Source organism: Carassius auratus, chromosome 44, assembly GCF_003368295.1.
Source record: "Carassius auratus strain Wakin chromosome 44, ASM336829v1, whole genome shotgun sequence".
NCBI lineage: Eukaryota > Metazoa > Chordata > Actinopteri > Cypriniformes > Cyprinidae > Carassius > Carassius auratus.
In genome coordinates this window covers 13,341,757-13,366,837 of record NC_039286.1, presented here as the reverse complement: position 1 = coordinate 13,366,837, position 25,081 = coordinate 13,341,757, and the positions used below count along the sequence as shown (strand labels likewise).

General features: G+C 38.5%; 1 protein-coding gene across 1 annotated transcript; it reads right to left on the bottom strand.

Annotated features, from left to right (window-relative positions):
* Positions 1-453: 453 nt before the first annotated feature.
* Positions 454-25,081, bottom strand: LOC113061962 (ankyrin-1-like). Its single transcript, XM_026231469.1, has 8 exons — positions 24,762-25,081; positions 23,940-24,041; positions 7,928-8,023; positions 7,154-7,267; positions 6,689-6,793; positions 3,678-3,776; positions 1,774-1,875; positions 454-543 (listed from the first exon to the last, which is right to left on the bottom strand). The coding sequence occupies exons 1-8, from the start codon at positions 24,897-24,899 to the stop codon at positions 454-456; spliced, it is 846 nt and encodes a 281-aa protein (XP_026087254.1). The 5' UTR covers positions 24,900-25,081.

The following is a 25,081-nucleotide window of genomic DNA, read 5'->3' as shown; positions in this document are numbered from 1 at the left end:
CGAGTAGCCGCTCGCATCAAATTCAAGGTACTTATGCTAGCCTACAAGATGACCACTGGCACGCACCAAAACCTAAACTCACTGGTTAAATCTCATGTGCCCTCCAGAACATTATTGCTTTTATTCTAAACAGCAATGATATTCAGTTGAAAACAAATGTAAATGTTTGCTGAAAATCTCCTGAGAAACAGACCCCAGTTATATCACGTGTCTCCTCCAGAGTTTCACAGCAACTTCTAAACCGTTTCTTAAATTTGCCACAACAAGTATGCAGATCTTTTATATCAAATGATCTGAGCTGCTCCTCACTCATTTATAACCTCAATACACTTATTGAAGGAGAGCTCATTTGAGTCTGTTTTTCTAAGTATTTTTAAGGTTCAGTTGATGAAGTTTATACTTAATTGAATTTCTTTTGATCCCTTAAAGCAAAGTGGATCACCTTTGTTCTTGCTAACACAGATGACTTGAACCTTCAGTGAGGATCTCGACTGCGCTGGTGTGTCCCCGCTCTGCGGCGATGAGCAGAGGTGTTCTGTCCATCTGAAACAGAAGAGAAAGAGAGACATGAAACAAACTAATAATTTTAAGTCAAATCAACAAAAGTGCAATAAAATAAAAAACAATAAAATGCTTTCTGAAAATGAATTCAATCATAAAAAACTTTAAAAATTACAAAATTCTAAAACATTTTTTTATAATACACTTACTGAAAACATTGCCTAACAAAAATGTAAAATAATAGAAATAAAAACGTACTGAAAATTTATTAAATCATAAAAATTTAAAATTAAAATGAATACTTGTAAAAAAAACTGAAAATTAATAAAATCATAAAAACAATAACTAAAAAATAACTCACAAAATGTTATAAAAAATAATACAACATTGATAATTAACATAAAATAAATTATATTTTTAAATAAAAATAAAATGCTACTATAAAATTAAGATTAAAAAATGTAATTTCTAAATAAATAACACTTACTGAAAAATATTAAATATTTGATATGCTTACCTGCATGTTATGTGAGATCAGTGAACCGTGAACATGCAGATTGTTAAATTATTGAAATATTTTGTTTGCTTTTATTTAATTTCCTGAAGGCAATTTGAATGTATTTAGATATAAAAACAATAATTTAAAAAAAGGAGAGAGAAATTTACATACAGCTCTGACAAAAAAGTAAAATACCACTTGACAATTCTCAGTTTCTCTGGATTAACAATTTATAATTATGTGTTTGAGTGAAATTTGTTTTATTCTGTACACTACTGATGACCTCTCTTCAAAACCTGAAACTAAAATGTTGTCATTTAGAGCAGTCTTGGTCAAAATAACAAAAAAACATGCCATATTTCCACACACGTTTACCAATGATTTAACTTCAGAAGAGTTAAGAAATCTAGATTTTTTTCAATCACAGTAAATGAAAACATTTGTTATTTTGACCAGCTTTCATTTATGCAATTAAAAATGCTCTAAAAGACATAATTTTTATTTGGAAATTTGGAAAAGTGTTATCAGTCATTTATAGAATAAAACAAAAATAAACATTTTACTCAAACTCTCTTCTAGTAAATCCAGAGAAACTTATTGTTTTCCAGAGCTGTATATAGTATTATACAATATTAATATACACATCAAAGCTTCAACTGATAAAAACATTTGGGAATCTTGTAGATAAACGGACAAATCTTTATAATTGAATCAACTGTTCAAAAATACTTGTTTCTCGTGCATGTTTCCTCTCTTTGTGTATTCTGTCTCACCTTGTCTAAGATGTTGGGACTGGACTTGCAGTGGTATAAAAACTTCAGCATGTTCTCGTCTCCTTCCAGAGCGGCGATGTGCAGAGGAGTCTGCCATTCATTCTGTCAACAAACAAGGCATGCTGGGTAATTTGCTCACTCTGTCCATTCCAGTTAGAGAAATCAAACAGAATTGGAAACACAATATTTGTGTTTCAAACAGCAGCACAATATTGACTCAAATGTCCTGTGAATTTGCAAAACTCAGTTTCTCCCTATTGGTCTCCATGTTGCAAATAATCTCAGCCTCTGTGTGTTTGTGTGTGTGTGTCTGTGTGTGTGTGTGTGTGTGTGCGTGTGCATGTGCATGTGTGTGTGTGTGTTCTTGTTTTTGTGACATATCAGGACACAACTCTGTATAATGACATGTGTATGACACAGGTATTACAAGGAAAGGGTGACTCATGAGAACATAACCCATGTCAGTGTAATATACCAGAGTCAATAATTACAGAGTAAAACAGAATAGAATCAAATGTAACAATTTATTAACAGTCAGGTAAATATGTATTATGCTGATTACATAGCCAATTCAAAGATATCAAATCAATACAAGACATCAAATTCTCAAAAATGAATTTAAGAGTGAGATGCATAACCAGCTTTTATAATATATATATATATATATATATATATATATATATATATATATATATATATATATATATATATATATATATATATATATATATATAATATTTATATAATATATATAAATACATAGCATTGACACATTTCAAACTGTGGGATCATTCTTGCTACAGAAGGCCCTGATCCTCTTGCAACATTTCCTTTAGTACCTTAAACAAGACAAAAATCCCCTGAGATAGAAACAGGAATTAACAATTGGAAGTTGCATTAATCATGTAGAGTTATCACCACTTGAGACTGGGAAATGGCACACCCTCTACAGCGGGCAAAATTCATCTTAGGATCTTTATCACCTTTTAGTCTACTTCTTGTACAATTGAGACCATTGTACCGGTCACCCTGAGACAATTCAAATGACTCCAAACATGACTGTAAATATTACTTGCATTCATGTAGAACATTATATTCTGCCACTGACCATTCTGAGTGAGCTGGGTCAAGGAAAGGGTGAGGGGAAGGAAGAGGATGAGGAGGAACCAGTGCATATGTGAGAGGTGTTTTCCCACATTTTCGCTCACTGAGAGGTGGGAACAGATGTCTGTATGATAATGTGTCTATTGTATGTCTCAGAAGATCAGAGTATCTGAGGTAATGTCTAAAATATGAAAGTTATTAGTCTCCTGAACTATGAAAGTGCAGCATCTAAGCAATTATATTTTTTTCTCTGGGTAGAATCACATTTGAAATGAGTGAAATAATATATAAATATAACATGAAAATCTTATTTTACTTAGTTGCAAAGGCAACATTTCTAATATTCATTTATTAAATTGAAGCACTAAAATTGCTGCAAATAGGGGGAAACTTTTATGACTCTTTAAATGTCAAAACTCTTAAATACCATTTCAGACATAGGTTATAGGTTACTTGTTTTTATATTTGACAGCTTAGGACACACACAAGTTGGTTGTAAGAGGGCTTCAGTAACTTGGGATTCCCAGAAAGAGGGCTAAATGGCTAACAAAGTACTGTGCTTTGTTCTCTTTCTCTATCATAGGCAGCCGACATATATGGCAAAGACATTGTCATTTATACCCATACCAACTAAGCAATATGCTCAATATAGTGAAGACCTATTGCATGCCACTGGTTCATGATTTTGTATATGTATTTAACAGCATCTATAATGTTTATGTCCCTTTAAATAAAATTTGTGTGTGTGTGTGTGTGTGAGAGAGAGAGAAAGAGAGAGAGAGAGAGAGAGAGGTTCTTACATTCTGAGAGTCCGGATTCGCCCCGAACTCCACCAGGACTTTGGCCATCTCAACATCTTTCTGTCTGCAACAGATGTGAAGTGCCGTGTCGCCATTTGCCTGGAAACATAACTCAACCATCAGAATGCAAACCAGATACAGGTGCATCTCAATAAATTAGAATGTTGTGGAAAAGTTATTTCAGGAAATTGTGAAAATCGTGTATTAAATATATTCATTGCACACAGACTGAAGTTGTTTAAGTCTTTGGTTCTTTTAATTGTGATGATTTTGACTCACATATAACAAAAACCCACCAATTCAATATCTCATCTAATTAGAATATGGTGACATGCCAATCAGCTAATCAACACAAAACACCTGCAAAGATTTCCTGAGCCTTCAAAAATGGTTTCTCAGTTTGGTTCACTAGGCTACACAATCATGGGGAACACTGCTGAGCTGACAGTTGTACAGAAGACAATCATTTGACACCTTTCACAAGGAGGGTGAGACACAAACATTCATTGCCAAAAAAGCTGTCTGTACACCAGAGTGCTGTATCCAAGCATGTTAACAGAAAGTTGAGTGTAACGAAAAAGTGTGGAAGAAAAAGATGCATAATCAACCGAGAGAAACACAGCTTTATGAGGACTGTCACGCTAAATTGATTCAAGAATTTGAGTGAACTTCACAAGCAATGGACTTAGACTGGGGCTAAGGCATCAAGAGCCACCACACACAGATGTGTCAAGGAATTTGCTGAACCACAGACAACGTCAAAGACATCTTAGCTGGGATTTGAAAACTTAAAAACCCCTGTCCTTTCAGTTTGTGTTTGTTGGAGATTGAACATCAGTCCCTGTGTTTCCTGTCTGCCAAGTATTACTTCATGGATATTTTGGATTAAAAGACTATTGTTGTTTGTGTACTCCTGTTCTCCTCATTCTTCACCATAGGGAAGTGTGACAGAATCTCTGAACGAAACAGTTTATTGCGTGTTTCCCCTGTCTGGTTTCTGTTTTTCTCCCAGTGTTTTTCTTTCCGTTGTGTCCTACGGACCCCCTCCTTCACCCTGAATACATCATCCTCCTGCTGGAGCAGGGAAAAAAAATCACTCGAGGGTCATACCAGACTATTTCTGGCTATGGCCCATCTCACCTACTATCCAGACGACACAGAGCACCGTCGTCTGAAGATGGTCCTCGAGCGGAATTCAACGCCTTTGTGGAATGGACACTGGCGAGAAATGGATCTCCATTCCCCGCCGGTTCCCAGGAGTTAATCACCAATGCCACTCCCGACCCAAACCGCTGATGGAGAGCCAGGACCCACCACAACCGACGAGCCATCACTAGAGAGAGCGACATTGCTGAGGATTGCCGCGGAGCCGGAGGCCTTGATCTCAGTCAAGGTGTGTGAGCCGGCAACACTGCCTGCCACTAGGGAGAAAGCCACTGACGGTGTGAGTGCGAAGAGGAGTTCCACCCCTGCACCGTGTCTGAGCTGAGTATGGTAGGGCGAAAGTGCCGAAACAAGGAGGGGAATATCATAGACTAAGTGTCTGATCTGGAGATCGAACAGCCCACTCTCCGTTCTCTGTCGTCTCCGCTGGTTCTGTCCAGCCCTCCTTCATCCTAGGTTCCCTCGTCCAGTCCTGCTAGAAAGTACCCTCCAGTGGCTGCTCCCACCCACTCCAGCCTCCTCCACCCCTGTCATCTGGTAGCCCCTCTGTTCACTCCCATGACTCCACCTCCGAGGCCTGGACTCCACCTCGGCCTGTTGACCTGTCGGCTCCACCATGACTCCTACCCTCAAAATTGTACTTAAGTACTGTACTCAAGTAAATGTACTCTGTTACTGTCCGGCTCTGGCTGATAGTTCAAGCCCTCTTGCATAGACCCTTTCTACACAAAAAGTTTCTTAGAAAATTTTAATCAATATATTGTTTTCTGTGAGTGAGTAAAGAAGCTGATTTTCACATAATTTAGAAAGACAAATTCTAGGCTACAAGCTCCAGTTCTCAAAAGTCCCGGGAACCAGTATTCTGTATGTGTTTTATTGCTTTATTCAAGTGATTTAACATTTTTAGATTTTCACTAACCACTCATAAACTTTGTTTTCTCAACAACACCATCATGTACATACATGCTGCTCTCATATTATTATAGTCCAATTTGTGCTGATTACAGTGAGACTACACTTTAGCCATTTAGATGTTTATAATCAACTGAAAAAAGCACAAATATCAGGGCATGACAAATCTACTCCAGGCCCCCAAAACCCCCTTAGACCCTAGATGGTTAACTCGTCATTCCATGCATCTGTGTTCCCCTTTTTGCTAATTTTCCTCATTCCTGCCCATTATCCTGTGTTTAAAAGCCCCAGTCCTTTCAGTTTGTGTTTGTTGGAGATTGAATGTCAGTCAACCCCAGTGTTTCCTGTGTTCACATCTGCCAAGTTTTATTTCCTGGATATTTTGGATTAAAAGACTATTGTTGTTCATGCACTCCTGTTCTCCTTGTTACTCGCCATGCGGAAGTGTGACTATGTGTGTGTGCTTATTTGTTCACTACTGACTGCTGTGTGTGTGCACTTGGATGGAATAAATGCAGAGCACACATTCTGAGTATAGGACACCATACTTGACCACATGTCATGTCACCAATCTGAACCATTTTCCATGTGAACTCAATTTTAATAAACTTTTGAATAGCTTAAAAGATCTAAACAAAGAAAAAGTGAACTGACCTATTTAAGGACTAAAGAGCTTTCTTAGTAACAAATGAGTGTTAATTCTAAATGTCCACTGATAACACTTAAAACCAGCTAAATCATTGCATTCAGAGCTTTTTATCTCATTACTCCTTATGACAACCGAGAACGTTGTTTGCTAACTTCATAAATGGAATTTGGAAATAATTTGAAAAGGCACTTTGCATTACTGTTACTCATTTGACTTAAATAGCAAAAAAACAAAAACAAAAAAAAACTTTATTGCATCCTTGTTTGGAATGTCATGTGATGCTTACCGCCTTCACGGCTCTGAGCTGTGGCTCTGATTGGTTGGAGAGGAGTTCTCGAACAATCAAAACATTCCCCGCTTCAACAGCCAGCAGCAGTGGAAGGCAGCCGTCCTGGACAGAGAGGAGAACGACAAGGAACATTTGATCTCGTAGTGAAGATAATCTAGTACTTATTCATAATGGTGTTTCTTCTTCTTGCTGTATATATGTATATGTGTGTGTGTGTGTGTGTGTGTGTGTGTGTATTTATATGTTAGAGCAGAAATAGAATAGAGAGTGTTAGTTTTAGGGGGTCAATTGTAGATGGGTGAGATGTGTCTTCAGCTGTTTCTTGAAGATGGTTAAAGTTGGGCAGGATTTTGTGCCTCTTTGGGATGGCACTACAATGCACCGTTCACTTGCAGAATGCAAGCTTCTGGAGGGCATTTTTTCTCATATATGAATCAATGAGGGAGATCAGTGCTTTTGTACCTTGTCTGGTGTAAGACGCGCATCTTTGCTGCTGAACTGGAGCAGCGTTTGCGTGACTCTGAGACCTCCGGCCGGTCGAGACACTGCGTAGTGCAGGGGCAACTGATCATTGGGCTAAACATGAATGGGAATTCAGTTAAATCAGTGTGAGAATTAAATACTATATATAAAAAAAAATCAATGTGTGATTTGTTTTTGGACATTTAATACTGAGGTGTTCTTTGACACAAATTGAGTACAATGTTAACCTCATGATATTTAAACAAAAATGTTTTAACTGTTGTAAATGTTTTTCTACATATGGAAACAACTGGACAATTGTGATAAATTCTTGGGAAATTTATTCAGTAAGATAAACTCAAGTGGTAATTCTTAGGAAATGTTTCTCAATTGAAGACTGTTTACATAACTCAATAGTCAAGCCCATTTCCTGTACAAAAAGGAAATGTTTTTTGAGACCTATTGATATTGGTCATGGTCATGCATTCAGAGGTCCATGAATAATCACATTGAAAGACTGTTTAACCATAATATAATGTGATTTACATTATTAAAAATGTGCAACCCTAAGAAATGTGTGCCTAAAGGCCACAAAGCAGACATTTGACTAACTTTTAGTTAAATGTTTAATGCAATTAAATAATTTATGCATGTAAAAATGTAACTATTTGAAACATTTGTCCCAGTTTGTTAGTTTTTTTCACTACACAAAAACACATCTCAGAATGAGCTGAATGTGATTGAGTGAAAATAAAAGTAAACTGAACATCTTACCCCTGCTGGTAAATTGGGATCAGTTTTACTGGCCAGTAGTTTGACAATCTCTTCTTTGGAGTGAGCTGCAGCGATGTGTAATGCTGATCTACCATCCTGATAAATAAAAACATTATTTATTCATACATTAAATATTATTAAACACATGAGTGTAACTTTTTAGTGTGAGTAGTCATTATTTGTATTCTGTGCTTAAAATATCTGTCAAGATGTATTCCTTTACTTGGGTTTTTCTTAGGTTTAATGTACATTTTAATGCAAAATAGGTATAATATGTATCTAATATACACTTTTGGTCAAATGTTTGGGACCAGTAAGATTTTTTATTTTTTTCCCTCCACATTAAACATTTTTTTCCACACAAATATGAAACTGTTTTCAACAAAAATAATTATAAATGTTAGAATGTTAGCAAATCAGAACATTAGAATGATTTCTGAAGGATTATGTGACACTAAGGACTGGAGTAATGATGCTGAAATTTCAGATTTGATCACAGGAATAAATTAAATAAAAAAAAATATTTAATTGTAAATAATATTTCACAATTTTTACTATATTTCTGATCAAATAAATGCTCATGGATGACAATTTTGTCTTGTGCCGTATTGACCTCATTGTCTGTTACCAAAAGAGTTTGTGTTTCTGACTGTCAAGGATAAAACTATAATCAGGGGTGCACATAATTTTTTCGGCCTGGTTCTCATAAGAGAATCTGGAAATTTGGTTTGGTCCTCATGCTGTATATACATATAGCGTGACCCATTAAATAAACTATAAAAAATGAACTAATGAAGTTATAATATTAATGCGCATTATTTATTTCGTTTAAAAAATAATAATAATAATAGTAAATAAACTAAATAACAGTGTGTGATAATATTATTAAAAATAAAAGGCAGTCATAGTATTAAATACAAATACATTTATTTTATAGTAAATTTAAAAATAAAATACTAATATTTACTACAAAATCTGCTTCCGGCTTTGCTACCGTTCGGACGTTCTAGCTTACTGCTCTGTGCTTTGCTTCTTATTTCTGTACTTTTCTCTGATTTTTCTAAGATTTTTACTTCAGCAGATCAGCACAGTGCTCAAACAACAGATTTTTGGGCACAAACGCTAAAACTAAAAACATTGGGACAGGAATAATACTACAAAAAAGAAGACTTTGTCTCCCACTGCCAGCAGCTTAAATTCCAGAGACAGAAAAACAACTGCCTACATTCAAACAGAAGAGAGAAAAAATGCCTCCTGTTGGATCTACTTGTTGCATGAACTGCTGCAAACTTCTACAAAGGATTGTGATTCTTGAAACAAAGTTACTTTCTGGACTTCCAAAACAGACGGAAAACACTCAGCAGACTGTAGTCATGGACCCGAAACTGCCGAACAAGCCGAAACTGATCGCCAAACTAATCGATGGCACAAACAGGGAATAAGACCCAAAGGAACACAAGACATCAGATTGTCACGAGTTTCTTGTATTGCTGCCATAGCTTCCTCTACCCCAGATTCGACTATGACAAGGCTTGTAAATACTGGTATTCTACCACCCCCTATACATCTGGAGAACAGATTTGAAGCATTAATAAATGTGGGTGAGTAATCCCCAAATGTGATTAAACATGGATCGGATCAGCCAGCAGCTAACACCGCTACTAACAGGCGCTCAAGGACGAGCAAACAGCGGTATTCAGCTCAGAGCGCAGCCGAGCCAAGGACTCTGATAGTGTGTGACGCTGTTATCAGAAACATCCGTAGCAGGACTACAACAACATGCTGCCTTCCTCAAGCAACGGTCTCTGATGTGAACAAAGAACTTCAGAACATTCTGATGAAGCACAAGACTACAAATCAAATCATCATCCATGTGGGGAAGAATGATATTCGGAAAGAGCAGTCAGAACTCCTTAAGAAGTACTTCAGTGAACTCTTTGGAACACTTCGAAGACTCAAAGTTCAGTCGTTCATCAGTGGACCACTCCCAGCTAGGGGAACAAATATGTTTTCAAAGATGCTTGGGCTGAACACATGGCTACAAAGATCTTGCAGTAAAAAAGGAGTGAATTTCATTGACAACTTCAATCTTTTCTGGGGCCATAGACAACTGTTTAAACCGGATGGCCTCCACCCAAACAAACTTGGTGCTAGAGTGCTTAAGGACAATATCTACTTCTCCCTTCGTCATCCTTCAGCAGAGTGTGTCAATCCATTCAGCACACACCGAGTCATCATGTGGTTGCCATATCCCACAAGGACACTGATAACACCATGCAGCCAAAACAAACACTGCTGATAGACACTATCCCGGCTGAGCCCTGCCCACAGAGCTCCTCACAGACTGACTGTGATGTATCAAAACAGCTACAAGATTCAGCACCCAAGGACGACTTACTGGAAAACAGCCAGGGAAGCCAGGACAACACATCACAGCCACCGGAAACACCAGAGACACAGCCCATCTCACCAGACACATTATCACTCTCTCCAGCATCTCCACTTCTGTGCTTCTCACAGAAAATGGAGGAATTGGTGTATGCTGGGACTAAACTCTCTCACTCATTCACTGCTAGACCGCAGATATCAACTAAAAAAAGGCGGGCCCCCCAACCACCAAAGACTGTGGGCCCTGTTCCTATGAGAGCTCTCCGACCGCTGCCACAACGCCAGGGCCCAAACCCTCTATCTGCTGAAGGTGAACCAAAAACAACTGATAGCAGCTCTCAGTGATATGTGTTGGGTCCCCGCTATAATAGCACCAACATTCACAAATGTTTACAGAACAAGCAGGAACCCAGTGTGCCTGTAGCTTTCTCTATTTCAGTTTTATCATGTGATAGAAAGTCTAAGGCCTTCTCAAGCCGAAGGGCAAACTCATCTAATCTGCGGCCTATTATGCATCAAACTAAGATTGATGTAAAGACACAAAGCACTGTCATCAAGTTAGCACTTTTAAACATTCGCTCACTAAAAAATAAATCAATCTGGATTTTATGTTTCTAAATGAAACATGGCTTGAAGACAGCTGCAATGCAACAATCCTAAATGAAGCAGCCCCTCCTTACTTCACTTACATGAGTGTTTGCAGGACTGTTAGGAGAGGTGGGGTGTAGCTGCTATATTTAAAGATGTCTATCAATAAAAACAAGTGTCATTTGGTCAGTAATTGTCTTTTGAATATCTAGGGATTGTGCTGAAAGGTGCTCCACGCATTCTGTTTATTGTTATTTACAGGCCTCTAAAACACTCTACAGAAATGTTATCAATAATTTCCTCAGAGTTTGACTGTTTTGCAATTGCAGGGAATTTTAATATTCACATAGATAATGCAGAAAACAAAACTACAAAAGAAATGATAACGGTTCTAAACACTTTTGACCTGATTCAGCATGTGCATGGACCCACACACAAAGGTGGAAACACTCTAGATCTAATCATCAGTAGAGGTCTAAACATTTCATCCATTGTTACTAAGGACGTAGCACTATCTGATCACTTCTGTATTTTCTTTGATATACTGATCTCTGCTACCACTGAAACTTAGATCTGTCTCTGTCAGAAGGAGATGCATAAACGAGAACACAAGTGTACTATTTATGGAGGCTATATCTTTAACACCAAGCATTTCTGCAGACTCTGTTGATTTCAAAAATGTGCTTGACTGCTTAAAAGCAGATCTCTTAGAAGTGGTGAATGCCTCACTTCTTTCTGGGTCATTTCCAAACTCTCTAAAAATTGCAGCTGTAAAGCTCCTCCTGAAAAAGACAAATCTTGATAACACAATTTTGAGCAATTTCAGACCAATATTTAATCTTCCTTTTATAGGGACAATTATAGAAAAGGTAGTTTTTAATCAGATGAACAAATACTTAAACTCAAATGGATACCTGGACAATTTTCAATCTGGTTTCCGACTGCATCACAGCACAGAGACAGCACTCATTAAGATAATAAATGAAATTCGCTGAAATTGTGACTCTGGCAAAATATCAGTGCTGGTATTGCTAGATCTCAGTGCTGCGTTTGACACTGTCGATCATAACATACTACTAGAGAGACTGGAAAACTGGATCGCGCTTTCTGGGATGGCACTCAAATGGTTCGGGTCATACTTACAAGGGAGAGGCTATTATGTGAGTATAGGAGAGCATAAGTCTAAGTGGACGTCCATGACATGCGGAGTCCCACAAGGCTCAATTCTTGCACTGCTCTTGTTTAGCCTGTATATGCTTCCACTAAGTCAAATAATGAGAAAGAACCAAATTGCCTATCACAGCTATGCTGATGATACCCAGATTTTCCTAGCCTTATCTCCAAATGACTACAGCCCCATTGACTCCCTCTGCCAATGCATTGATGAAATTAATAGTTGGATGTGCCAGAACTATCTTCAGTTAAATAAGGAAAAAACTGAAGTCATTGCATTTGGAAACAAAGATGAAGTGTTCAAGGTGAATGCATACCTTGACTCTAGGGGTCAAACAACTAAAAATCAAGTCAGGAATCTTGGTGTGATTCTGGAGACAGACCTCAGTTTCAGTAGTCATGTCAAAGCAGTAACTAAATCAGCATACTATCATCTAAAAAACATTGCAAGAATTAGATGTTTTGTTTCAAGTCAAGACTTGGAGAAACTTGTTCATGCCTTTGTCACCAGCAGGGTGGACTATTGTAATTTGCTCCTCACCGGCCTTCCCAAAAAGACCATTAGAGAGCTGCAGCTCATCCAGAACGCTGCTGCCAAGATTCTGACTAGAACCAGAAAATCTGAGCATATCCCACCAGTCCTTAGCTCCTTACACTGGCTTCCAGTTAAGTTTAGGATTGATTTTAAAGTACTTTTACTTGTATATAATTCACTAAATGACCTAGGACCGAAATATATTGCAGATATGTTCACTGAATATAAACCTAACAGAGCACTCAGATCATTAGGATCAAGTCAGTTAGAAATACCAAGTGTTCACACAAAACAAGGGGGTCCACCTTTAGTTACTATGCCGCCTGCAGTTGGAATCAGCTTCCAGAAGAGATCAGATGTGCTAAAACACTAGTCACATTTAAATCTAGACTCAAAACCCATCTGTTTAGCTGTGCATTTATTGAATGTCCGAACTGATTGCACTATATTTTCACTGTTTTTTTTTTTTGTTGTTTTTTTAAATCATTTTCTGTTTTTAAATTCATTTTAAAGTAAATTTTTTAATCATTTTAAAAGTTTTAAAATTGCTTGTTTTAATTTTGTTATTATTTTTCTTCATGATTATTTTACTTTCTTTTATGTAAAGCACTTTGCATTACCATTGTGTACGAAACGTGCTATATAAATAAACTTGCCTTGCCTTGCCTTACTACTTTCTTTGTTTGCCTCTTTAAGAAGAATGACTTTAGGTATTCCCCCATTTTAAGTCACTTTGAATAAAAGCGTCTGAAAATGAATAAAAGCATTTTCATCATATTCAAACTTAAAATCAGCAGGCTTTTATTTTGGCAGGTTACGGGCAAGTAAATATACGCGCTTCCGGATTTAGCACTGCTGTTGATTAAAGAGCGTCAGTGGATGCATGTCACAGTTTTGTATTGTGCTTTGAAAACGCCATTGCATAGCCTAGATGTATGCTTTCAGGTTGAAAATAAAACTTATTTAGTACAATTTCTGATCTAAAATGGTAATTGTGTATTAACAGCTGTCAACCATGTTGGTACGCAAATGACCTGTCAGAACATATTTATACAACACATTTTTTATTTTGCCCGCGCATGCGGACCTGCGGACCACTTATGTGCACCCCTGACTATAATGTTTGTAGAGGTTAACCAAGCTTAGAGTTACTGACACAAATTGACTCCAATGGTTCAGTGAATCACCTTTACACACATGCGCAGCTGGACAGACATTCCAGCGGGATAGCCAAGTGTAACTGAATGACCACAGATCTTGTAAGTTTGTGAGCAAATGGAAAAAGGATGCCTGCAGTCGCCCATTCATTTAAACGCACAAAATAGCATGCTACAACTGAAAATATAGTTTGCACCCACATTCCCACAGCATTAATGTTGATTCTCTGAATCAGGCAGTTAGTAATTAATTTTTGGTATTGGAAATTTTTATGCCATCCTGTCAAGAGAGAAATGTTAACTAATTTGAGCCATTTACAGTAGGGAACATGCTAATGCTACTGTAACTATAGTGTGGTGAACCAATAGAAAACAATAGAAACATAACCACTAGCACTATTCTAGTTGGCCATCATTATTCTGAAACATTATTATCACCTTGAATTTGCAGGAGAGTTTCCATGGTAACTGAACTGTGGCAGAAGCAGTTTGGGCTTAGAAACACAAAGACTGTCACTGCCTACATCACCAAGTGTATTGATGATGTAACAGTCACAAAGACCATCACTGTCCAGGCCAATCAGAAGCCGTGGATGACAGGGGAGGTCTACAGACTCCTGAAGATGCGGAACGCTGTCTTCAGACCTGGAGATGAGGTGGGCCTAAGGCCAGCTATGGTCAACCTATACTGCGGCATCAGAGAGGCTAAGAGACAGTGCTCCAAGAGGATAGGCCATTGATTCAGTGACAGCAGAGACACTCTGTGGCAGGTGATAAAGACCATTACAGACTACAAGCCCCCACCACTGACCTGTGACAGCACCATCTCCCTGCTGAATGACTTCTTCACTCGCTTGGAGGAACAAAACAGCACCACTGCACAAAAGACTCCATCTCCTCCCGGTGACCAGGTGATGATGCTGTCCCCAGACAGCATGAAAGTGAAAGTGAGGAGACGTGACATGCAGCCAAGTATGGTGACCAATACTCAGAATTCACCCATCCAAACTGCACACACACAGCAGTGAACACACACAAACACAATGAACACACACCCGGAGTAGTGGGCAGCCATTTGGGTTTGGTGCCTTGCTCAAGGGCACCTACGTCATGGTATTGCAGGCCCAAGAGTTGAAACCACAACCTTAGGGTTCGGAGTCATACTCTCTAACCACTAGGCCACGACTTCCCCTCAGATCCCTCAGCAGGATCAACACACACAAAGCTTCAGGCACTGACAACATTCATGTATTTTAACCTGAACTCAAGTCAGACTGTTGTCCCCACGTGCTTCAAAGCTACCACAATCATTCTGGTCCCGAAGAAGCCTTCTCCATCCAGCTTTAATGACTACCACCTAGTTGCACTTACTCCTATTCTCATGAAGTGCTGTTCACAGACTTCAGCTCAGGATTCAACACAATCATCCATCAACAACTCATTCACAAACTGGTCCAGCTGTGGCTCAGCAGTTCGTTGTTCGGACATTCTGACTGGAAGACATTAGGCAGTACGGGTCGGCAGCAACACATCCATCACCATCACACTGAACACATGCCCCCACCCCCACCCCATCCTCTGCACTCTGCTGACACATGACTTCACACCGTCACACAACTCCGACCTCCTCATTATACTTTTGGATGACACAACTGTAGTGGACTCTCCTGGACTGACAACAATGCAGCACTGGCCAAGAAAGAACACAGTGCAGAAACTTGTGTATTAAATAAATTCAATGCACACAGACTGAAGTAGTTTAAGTCTTTGGTTCTTTTAATTGTGATGGTTTTGGCTCACATTTAACAAAAACCCACCTATTCACTCAATCTCAAAAAATTACAATACTTCATAAGACCAATAAAATTGTTAATTGTTGCTCTTCTGGAAAGTATGTTAATTTACTGTACATGTACTCAATACTTGGTAGGGACTCCTTTTGATTTGGTTACTGTCTCAATTCGGCGTGGCATGGAGGAGATCAGTTTGTGGCACTGCTGAGGTGGTCTGGAAGGACAGGTTTCTTTGACAGTGGCCTTCAGCTCATCTGCATTTTTTGGTCTCTTGTTTCTCATCTTCCTCTTGACAATAACCCATAGATTCTGTCTGTGTAGCCTAGTGATTGTGTACCAAACTGAGAGATAATTTTGAAGGTGATTAGCTGTTTAGCATGTCACTTTATTCTAATTTGTTGAGATTGAGTGAATTGGTGAGTTTTTGTTAAATGTGAGCCAAAATCATCACAATTAAAAGAACCAAAGACTACTTCAGTCTGTGTGCATTGAATTTGTTTATTATACACGAGTATACACAAATTTAATTTATTATACATGAATTTGAGTTTTATTACTGAAATAAATGAATTTTTCTTAGATATTCTAATTTATTGAAATGCACCTGTAGTTGCTGAAATTTTCCTCACCCTCAGGCCATCCAAGATGTTTCTTCATCAGATTTGAAGAAATGTAGTATTGCATCACTTGCTCAACAATGGATGCTCTGCAGTGAATGGGTGCCAGCAGAATGAGAGTCCAAACAGCGTATAAAAACATCACAATAATCTACAAAAATCCAGTTCATTTATTAATGTCTTGTGAAGCAAAAAGCTGCGTGTTTGTCAGAAACAAATCAAGATGTTTTTAACTTCAAACGGCTAAATATGAGTCCATAATCCATAGTAACACCTCCTCCAGTAAAAATAAAAGTCCATCTCCTGTTTTCTCTCACATCAAAATTCATCATAATATTTGTTTAGAGCTCTTTTGGACTGCTTTCACTTGTAAACAGTGCTTGATCTATACAAATTTGTCTCCTGATTCAGACAAGAGGACTTTTTCACTGGAGAAATCGAGATGATAAATAGATGTCAAATTTTCGCTAGAAGCAACAGTTAAAAGTTAATGATTTGTTTTCTTACAAACATGCAGCTTTTTACTTCTCAATATGCTAACTGCTGAACTGGAGTGGTGTGGACTACTTGTGATGTTTTTATCAGCTATTTGGACTCTCATTCTGACGGCACCCATTCACTGCAGAGGATGCATGGGTGAGCAATTGATGAAATGCTACATTTCTCCAAATCTGTTCAGACGAAGAAAGAAACTCTTCTATATCCTACATATTTAGCCGGTTGGTGTCACTGTTGGACGGTGTTTCCTCTACTTCCTGTTGACCTTCTGTAGCTAATCGTAGCTCGTTTTTCATCAAACAACCGCAGTAAGAATATTTCATCAAGCACTGTGAGTAATGGCTTCTCCTGCAATTGTTATTTGCACCTCTTGCCACATGTAAAGTTTATCTATCTCTGTCGCTGATGAGGGATTCACATGTGATAAATACAGGGAAATACTTAGGGTGACAGAGAAGATTTCAGAATTAGAGACACGCATCCAAACTTTAATTGAGGACAGTAAGAATGTTAGGGCACTAGATACGGCTTTGGAGGAGTCTAGCTCAGGGATTCCTGTACATTGTTCGGTTCCGGAAACAGAGCCCCTGCAGCAGGGCAACTGGGTGATGGTGAGGCAGCGTAGTCGTGGGTCAAAACACCGCTCTTCTGTTCCGATCAAAACATTAAACAGGTTCTCCCACTGAGAAACCTGATGAAAGTGCTCTAGTTATTGGTGATTCTATTGTATGGAACGTGAATATAGAGACACCAGGCACCATAGTCAAATGTTTACCGAGAGCTAGAGCGCCTGACATCTTGGCAAATTTAAAAGTGCTGTCTAATGCTAAACGTAAATACAGTAAGATTGTTATTCATGCCGGCGCTAATGATGTTCGACTTCGCCAGTCGGAGATCACTAAAAATAACATTAAAGAGGTGTGTGAACTTGCAAGCACGATGTCAGACACTGTAATATGCTCTGGTCCCCTCCCTGCTTACCGTGGTGACGAGATGCATAGCAGATTGTCATCACTCAATGGCTGGATGTCTAAGTGGTGCCCACAGAATAACATAGGTTTCATAGACAATTGGACGAGCTTTTGGGGCAGACCTGACCTGTTGAAAAGAGATGGTCTTCATCCCTCCTGGGGTGGCGCCACTCTTCTCTCTAGAAATATGGCAAATAGTCTTTTAAGTATGAGTTTAAGAGTTTATACTAAACTAACTGGGGCCCAGGTCAGGAAGCAGACAGACTGGCTAAACCGACCGTCTGCTAGCTGCCTCCCGTCACAGAGGTCAGTTAATTCTCATCACATAGAGACTCTTTCACCTAGATATCACACTATAGAGACTGTGTCTGTTCCCCGAACTAGAAAATACAAAAAACGTCCAAACCAAGTTAAGGCAAACAATTTAATTGAGGTTCAACAAATAAAAACAGATGCAATATGGATAAACAAATGATAAAGATTGGCTTATTGAATATCAGATCCATTTCTACGAAAACACTTTTTGTAAATAATATGATCACTGATCATAATATAGATGTACTCTGTTTGACAGAAACCTGGCTAAAACCTGATGATTGCATTATTTTAAATGAGTCCACCCCCAAAGATTACTGTTATAAACATGAGCCGCGTCTAAAAGGCAAAGGGGGAGGAGCTGCTTCAATTTATAACAACGTTTTCAGGATTTCTCAGAGGGCAGGCTTCAAGTATAACTCGTTTGAAGTAATGATGCTTCATATAACATTATCCAGAGAAACAAATGTTAATGATAAATCCTCTGTTATGTTTGTACTGGCTACTGTATACAGGCCACCAGGCCACCATACAGACTTTATTAAAGAGTTTGGTGATTTTACATCCGAGTTAGTTCTGGCTGCAGATAAAGTCTTAATAGTTGGTGATTTTAATATCCATGTTGATATTGAAAAAGAGGCATTGGGATCAGCATTTATAGACATTGTTAACTCTATTGGTGTTAGACAACAGGTTTCAGGACCTACTCATTGTCGAAATCATACTCTAGATTTAATACTGTCACATGGAATTGATGTTGATAGTGTTGAAATTATTCAGCCAAGTGATGATATCTCAGATCATTATTTAGTTCTGTGCAAACTTCATATAGCCAAAATCGTAAATTCTACTTCATGCTACAAGTATGGAAGAAACATCACATCTACCACAAAAGACTGCTTTTTAAGTTATCTTCCTGATGTATCCAAATTCCTTAGCATATCCAAAACCTCAGAACAACTTGATGATGTAACAGAAACTATGGACTTTCTCTTTTCTAGCACTTTAAATAAAGTTTCTTTTAGAAGAAAACAAACATAATCCCAGGTATTTATTCAACACAGTGGCTAAATTAACGAAAAATAAAGCCTCAACAAGTGTTGACATTTCCCAACACCACAGCAGTAATGACTTTATGAACTACTTTACTTCTAAAAACCAATACTATTAGAGATAAAATTGCAACCATTCAGCCGTCAGCTACAGTATCACATCAGACAGTGCACTATAGACCCCCTGAGGAACAGTTCCACTCATTCTCTACTATAGGAGAGGAAGAATTGTATAAACTTGTTAAATCATCTAAACCAACAACATGTATGTTAGAACCTATACCATCTAAGCTCCTAAAAGAGGTGCTTCCAGAAGTAAGAGATCCTCTTCTGACTATTATTAATTCCTCATTGTCATTAGGATATGTCCCCAAAACCTTCAAACTGGCTGTTATTAAGCCTCTCATCAAAAAACCACAACTTGACCCAAAAGAACTAGTTAATTATAGACCAATCTCGAATCTCCCTTTTCTGTCCAAGATACTAGAAAAGGTGGTATCCTCACAATTACATTCCTTCTTAGAGAAAAATGGTATATGTGAGGATTTCCAGTCAGGATTTAGACCGTATCATAGTACTGAGACTGCTCTCCTTAGAGTTACAAATGATCTGCTCTTATCATCTGATCGTGGTTGTATCTCTCTATTAGTTTTATTGGATCTTAGTGCTGCGTTTGACACAATTGACCACACATTATTTTGCATAGACTTGAACACTTTGTTGGCATCAATGGAAGTGCATTAGCATGGTTTAAATCGTACTTATATGACCGCCATCAGTTCGTAGCAGTGAATGAAGATGTATCATATCGATCACAAGTGCAGTATGGAGTACCTCAAGGCTCAGTACTAGGGCCGCTTCTCTTCACGCTTTATATGTTACCCTTGGGAGATATCATCAGGAAACATGGTGTTAGCTTTCACTGTTATGCTGATGATACTCAACTCTATATTCCTTCGCAGCCCGGTGAAACACACCAATATGAAAAACTAATGGAATGCATAGTTAATATAAAAAACTGAATGTTGAGTAATTTCTTACTGCTAAATTCTGGAAAAAAAAAACAGAGGTGTTAATTATAGGACCTAAAAACTCTGCTTGTAATAACCTAGAACACTGTCTAAGACTTGATGGTTGCTCTGTCAATTCTTCGTCATCAGTTAGGAACCTAGGTGTGCTATTTGAGCGCAATCTTTCGTTAGAAAGTCACGTTTCTAGCATTTGTAAAACTGCATTTTTCCATCTCAAAAATATATCTAAATTACGGCCTATGCTCTCAATGTCAAATGCAGAAATGTTAATCCATGCATTTATGACCTCAAGGTTGGATTATTGTAATGCTTTATTGGATGGTTGTTCTGCACGCTTAGTAAAGAAACTACAGCTAGTACAAAATGCAGCAGCAAGAGTTCTTACTAGAACCAGGAAGTATGACCATATTAGCCCGGTCCTGTCCACACTTCACTGGCTCCCTATCAAATATCGTATAGATTTTAAAATATTGCTTATTACTTAAAAAAGCCCTGAATGGTTTAGCACCTCAGTATTTGAATGAGCTCCTTTTGCATTATAATCCTCTATGTACGCTGCGTTCTCAAAATTCAGGCAATTTGATTATACCTGGAATATCAAAATCAACTGCGGGCAGCAGATCCTTTTCCTATTTGGCGCCTAAACTCTGGAATAACCTACCTAACGTTGTTCGGGAGGCAGACACACTCTTGCAGTTTAAATCTAGATTAAAGACCCATCTCTTTAACCTGGCTTACACATAACATACTAATATGCTTTTAATATCCAAATCTGTGAAAGGATTTTTAGGCTGCATTAATTAGGTAAACCGGAACCGGGAACACTTCACATAACACCCTATGTACTTGCTACATCATTAGAAGAATGGCATTTACGCTAATATTTGTCTGTTTCTCTCTTATTCTGAGGTCACCATAGCCACCAGATCCAGTCTATATCCAGATCAGAGGGTCACTGCAGTCACCCGGATCCAGTACGTATCCAGACCAGATGGTGGATCAGCACCTAGAAAGGACCTCTACATCCCTGAAAGACAGCGGAGACCAGGACAACTAGAGCCCCAGATACAGATCCCCTGTAAAGACCTTGTCTCAGAGGACCACCAGGACAAGACCACAGATGATTCTTCTGCACAATCTGACTTTGCTGCAGCCTGGAATTGAACTACTGGTTTCGTCTGGTCAGAGGAGAACTGGCCCCCCAACTGAGCCTGGTTTCTCCCAAAGTTTTTTTCTCCATTCTGTCACCGATGGATTTTCTGTTCCTTCCCGCTGTCGCCTCTGGTTTGCTTAGTTGGGGTCACTTCATATACAGCGATATCGTTGACTTGATTGCAAATAAATGCACAGACACTATTTAACTGAACAGAGATGACATCACTGAATTCAATGATGAACTGCCTTTAACTATCATTTTGCATTATTGACACACTGTTTTCCTAATGAATGTTGTTCAGTTGTTTTGACGCAATGCATTTTGTTTAAAATGCTATATAAATAAAGGTGACTTGACTTGACTTGACTTGGACGGCCTGAGGGTAAGGACACTCTCAGAAAATTTGCATTTTGGGGTGAATTTGTCACATAGCAAACAACCTAACAGCTTTGCTTCAGAATTTACAGTTTTTTTAAATCGCTAACAAGCGCTTAACCATACTTCAGATACTTTTTCTAAACTCTTAACACAGACTCACACCTACAAAACACAATTGGCCGAATGGATAATTTTCTTCTCAAAAACACATTTTGTTAAATATATACTAAATCTTCATTTCAAAATAGAGCACACCTTTCTCTGCACACACCAACTTTACCAAAACACTGGAAATCTGACTCAATATTAAATTATTCTGTCAAAGAATAACAATTGTTTTCACCTCACAAGGTATATGCAGTCAATCAAAGTACACCAGGTTTTAAAATATTGGCTATTGTTGACGTTACAAAAACTGCATAGACTTTTCAGTCTCAGTTTTACAGGTATTTGCATGCAAAACATGCAATTCACTGTTTTACACTAAATTTCTTGGTTAGGAACTGTATGTCCAAATGTACAGTAATGTTCACATTCAAAAGCATTCCAGTAAAAAGCTATTTTTTTTCCTTTACTGTTTACTGCAGGAGGTACAGTAGAAACACGGTATGATAGAACAGAACAGGTTCAACAGTTTTGCTTACAGTGAACAAAATATCAATGAAACACATAAGAGCATTCTGAACAAAAAAACAACAACAGCAAAAAGCCCAGATAAAAAAAGGGGGGGGGGGTAGGAATAAAAACAATCGCTCACTGCTCCTCTCACACATCTCTCACTGCATCTCTCACTGCTCCTGCTCCTCTCACTGCTCATCTCACTGCTCCTCTCACTGCTCCTGCTCCTCTCACTGCATCTCTCACTGCTCCTCTCACTGCTCCTGCTCCTCTCACTGCATCTCTCACTGATCCTCTCACTGCTCCTGCTCCTCTCACTGCTCCTCTCACTGCTCCTGCTCCTCTCACTGCATCTCTCACTGCTCCTCTCACTGCATCTCTCACTGCTCCTCTCACTGCATCTCTCACTGATCCTCTCACTGCTCCTGCTCCTCTCACTGCATCTCTCACTGATCCTCTCACTGCTCCTGCTCCTCTCACTGCATCTCTCACTGATCCTCTCACTGCTCCTGCTCCTCTCACTGCATCTCTCACTGATCCTCTCACTGCTCCTGCTCCTCTCACTGATCCTCTCACTGCTCCTGCTCCTCTCACTGCATCTCTCACTGCTCCTCTCACTGCATCTCTCACTGCTCCTCTCACTGCATCTCTCACTGATCCTCTCACTGCTCCTGCTCCTCTCACTGCATCTCTCACTGATCCTCTCACTGCTCCTGCTCCTCTCACTGCATCTCTCACTGATCCTCTCACTGCTCCTGCTCCTCTCACTGCATCTCTCACTGATCCTCTCACTGCTCCTGCTCCTCTCACTGATCCTCTCACTGCTCCTGCTCCTCTCACTGCATCTCTCACTGCTCCTCTCACTGCATCTCTCACTGCTCCTCTCACTGCATCTCTCACTGCTCCTCTCACTGCATCTCTCACTGATCCTCTCACTGCTCCTGCTCCTCTCACTGCATCTCTCACTGATCCTCTCACTGCTCCTGCTCCTCTCACTGCATCTCTCACTGATCCTCTCACTGCTCCTGCTCCTCTCACTGGGCCTGCTCTTCTCCCTGGGCCCCTTGCTCTTACTCTTCCTCGTCCATACATTACAGTATTTGTCTTTTTCTGTTTCTGTTTCCAAAAACATCACTCTTCAAAGTCCCCCTTTTATTGTATAAGTGTCAATGTAATAGAAAAAAATAAGCCCTGCCATTGAGTCTAAGCCAGATTGGAATCAGCTGTGGTTGGCCCAATTTACACAACATAAATCAGCTAAGAAATATTGTTTTTGAACTGATATCAATGCAGAAGGTTTTTATACTGTATCTAAGGTTTGGAACATTGTTTTTGTTATTGTGGGATGTTGTGTGTTAACATTTGTAAATACTACAAAAACGATCCATAATTTTGTTGGGAGGTATAGCTTGTCTGTTCAGAAAATGTAAGCATTGTGGAAATGTGTTCAATGACTCCATATTGTGTGAAAACGACATGAAATGTGTGAATGGTATGGCCACAATAGACCGATGCTGTGTCAATTGTGTTTAGAGTTTTGAAAATGTGACAACTGCTTGGACAAATGCTTGTTAGCGACTGAAAAAAACTGTAAATCACTAAACCTGAACTGTTCCATTAAAAGCTTAATTGCCTGCTACTAATGAATATCATCTGCATTAAGTGGCGAGTGCTGGTTTTGTCTCACAGGAGTGGGAGTTATTTAAGTTAAGACATGATTCCAGACGATGGGAAACTCCTACCTTTGTTTTGTCACTTGGATTGACCCCCAGCTCCAGCAACCTTTCAATGATAGACTGATGGCTCTCTCGCACCGCGACCATCAGGAGGCTCAATCCAGACTCCTGTGGGAGAACAAGTGAACATAGTCAATATTTCACTGCAGAGAGAAATGATTCAGAATTGTTAATACATTGGTTTGCATTGTAAAACAGCAAAAGCCAGAAAATGTTATATGAAAAGAGAGATATAAACATGTACATACAATAAATGTTTATTGATTGAACATACATTTGACTTGAAGTAAATAAATGAAATATACAAAAATTTAAATTTAACTAGACTAATTAAAACATTAAATAAATTACTTAACATGTATAGCAATAAGCGCTTGAATGTAATATATGTAAATTTGCTTAATTTCAACTATTTATAAATAATGTATTTAATAAATGTTAATAATTCAAAATTAATAACAATACTTTTCATCTAGTTCAATTTCAATACTAGACTAATATATAAACTAATTAAAATCCATTAAATTAATAAACATTAACTTTATTTATACACACACATAAACATATAAACATATATATATATATATATATATATATATATATATATATATATATATATATATATATATAAACATTTTAAATATATTATTTACTATATTTTAATTAATATTGTTAATTTTAACTCTTATATATATTATAGTGTTTAAACTATTCTATAACAGCCATAATACATTATTATGAATTCAAACATAAATCTCTCTCTATTTTTTTTCATAACTGAAGTCTATTTTTAAACATGCAATAAAAAGCACCTGCAGTGCATCTCACCTCGTCAATTTGGAAGATCTCTGGATCTTCTTTCTCCAGTGTCTTGAGTTTCTGTTCCAGTGCAGTCCATTCTCCGCTGAGGGCCAGAGACATCAAGGGCTGAGGGCTCCCAGACACACAAGAGCTCTCTGCCATCATATAAGACCACAAAATAACCTCTCAGAAATCAAACTACACGGGTCTGTGATCATCATAACAAAAGCACCTTTATTTAAAAGACAAGACCCAGGCGGATCTGCACTGGGCAGGGGCGGATCTAGCGGTTCCTTCCTCTTGGTAAGAGATATAAAGCGCGCATTTCTCCGACTGTCTGCGGCGGG

Excerpts from the sequence above, each read along its gene's own strand:
- LOC113061962 (XM_026231469.1), bottom strand. The coding sequence starts at position 24,899 with ATGATGGCAGAGAGCTCTTGTGTGTCTGGGAGCCCTCAGCCCTTGATG. Across the intron at positions 7,268-7,927 it reads ATCCCAATTTACCAGCAGGG|CCCAATGATCAGTTGCCCCT; the intron begins GTAAGATGTTCA and ends ATTCATGTTTAG. Across the intron at positions 6,794-7,153 it reads CGCGTCTTACACCAGACAAG|GACGGCTGCCTTCCACTGCT; the intron begins GTACAAAAGCAC and ends CTCTCTGTCCAG.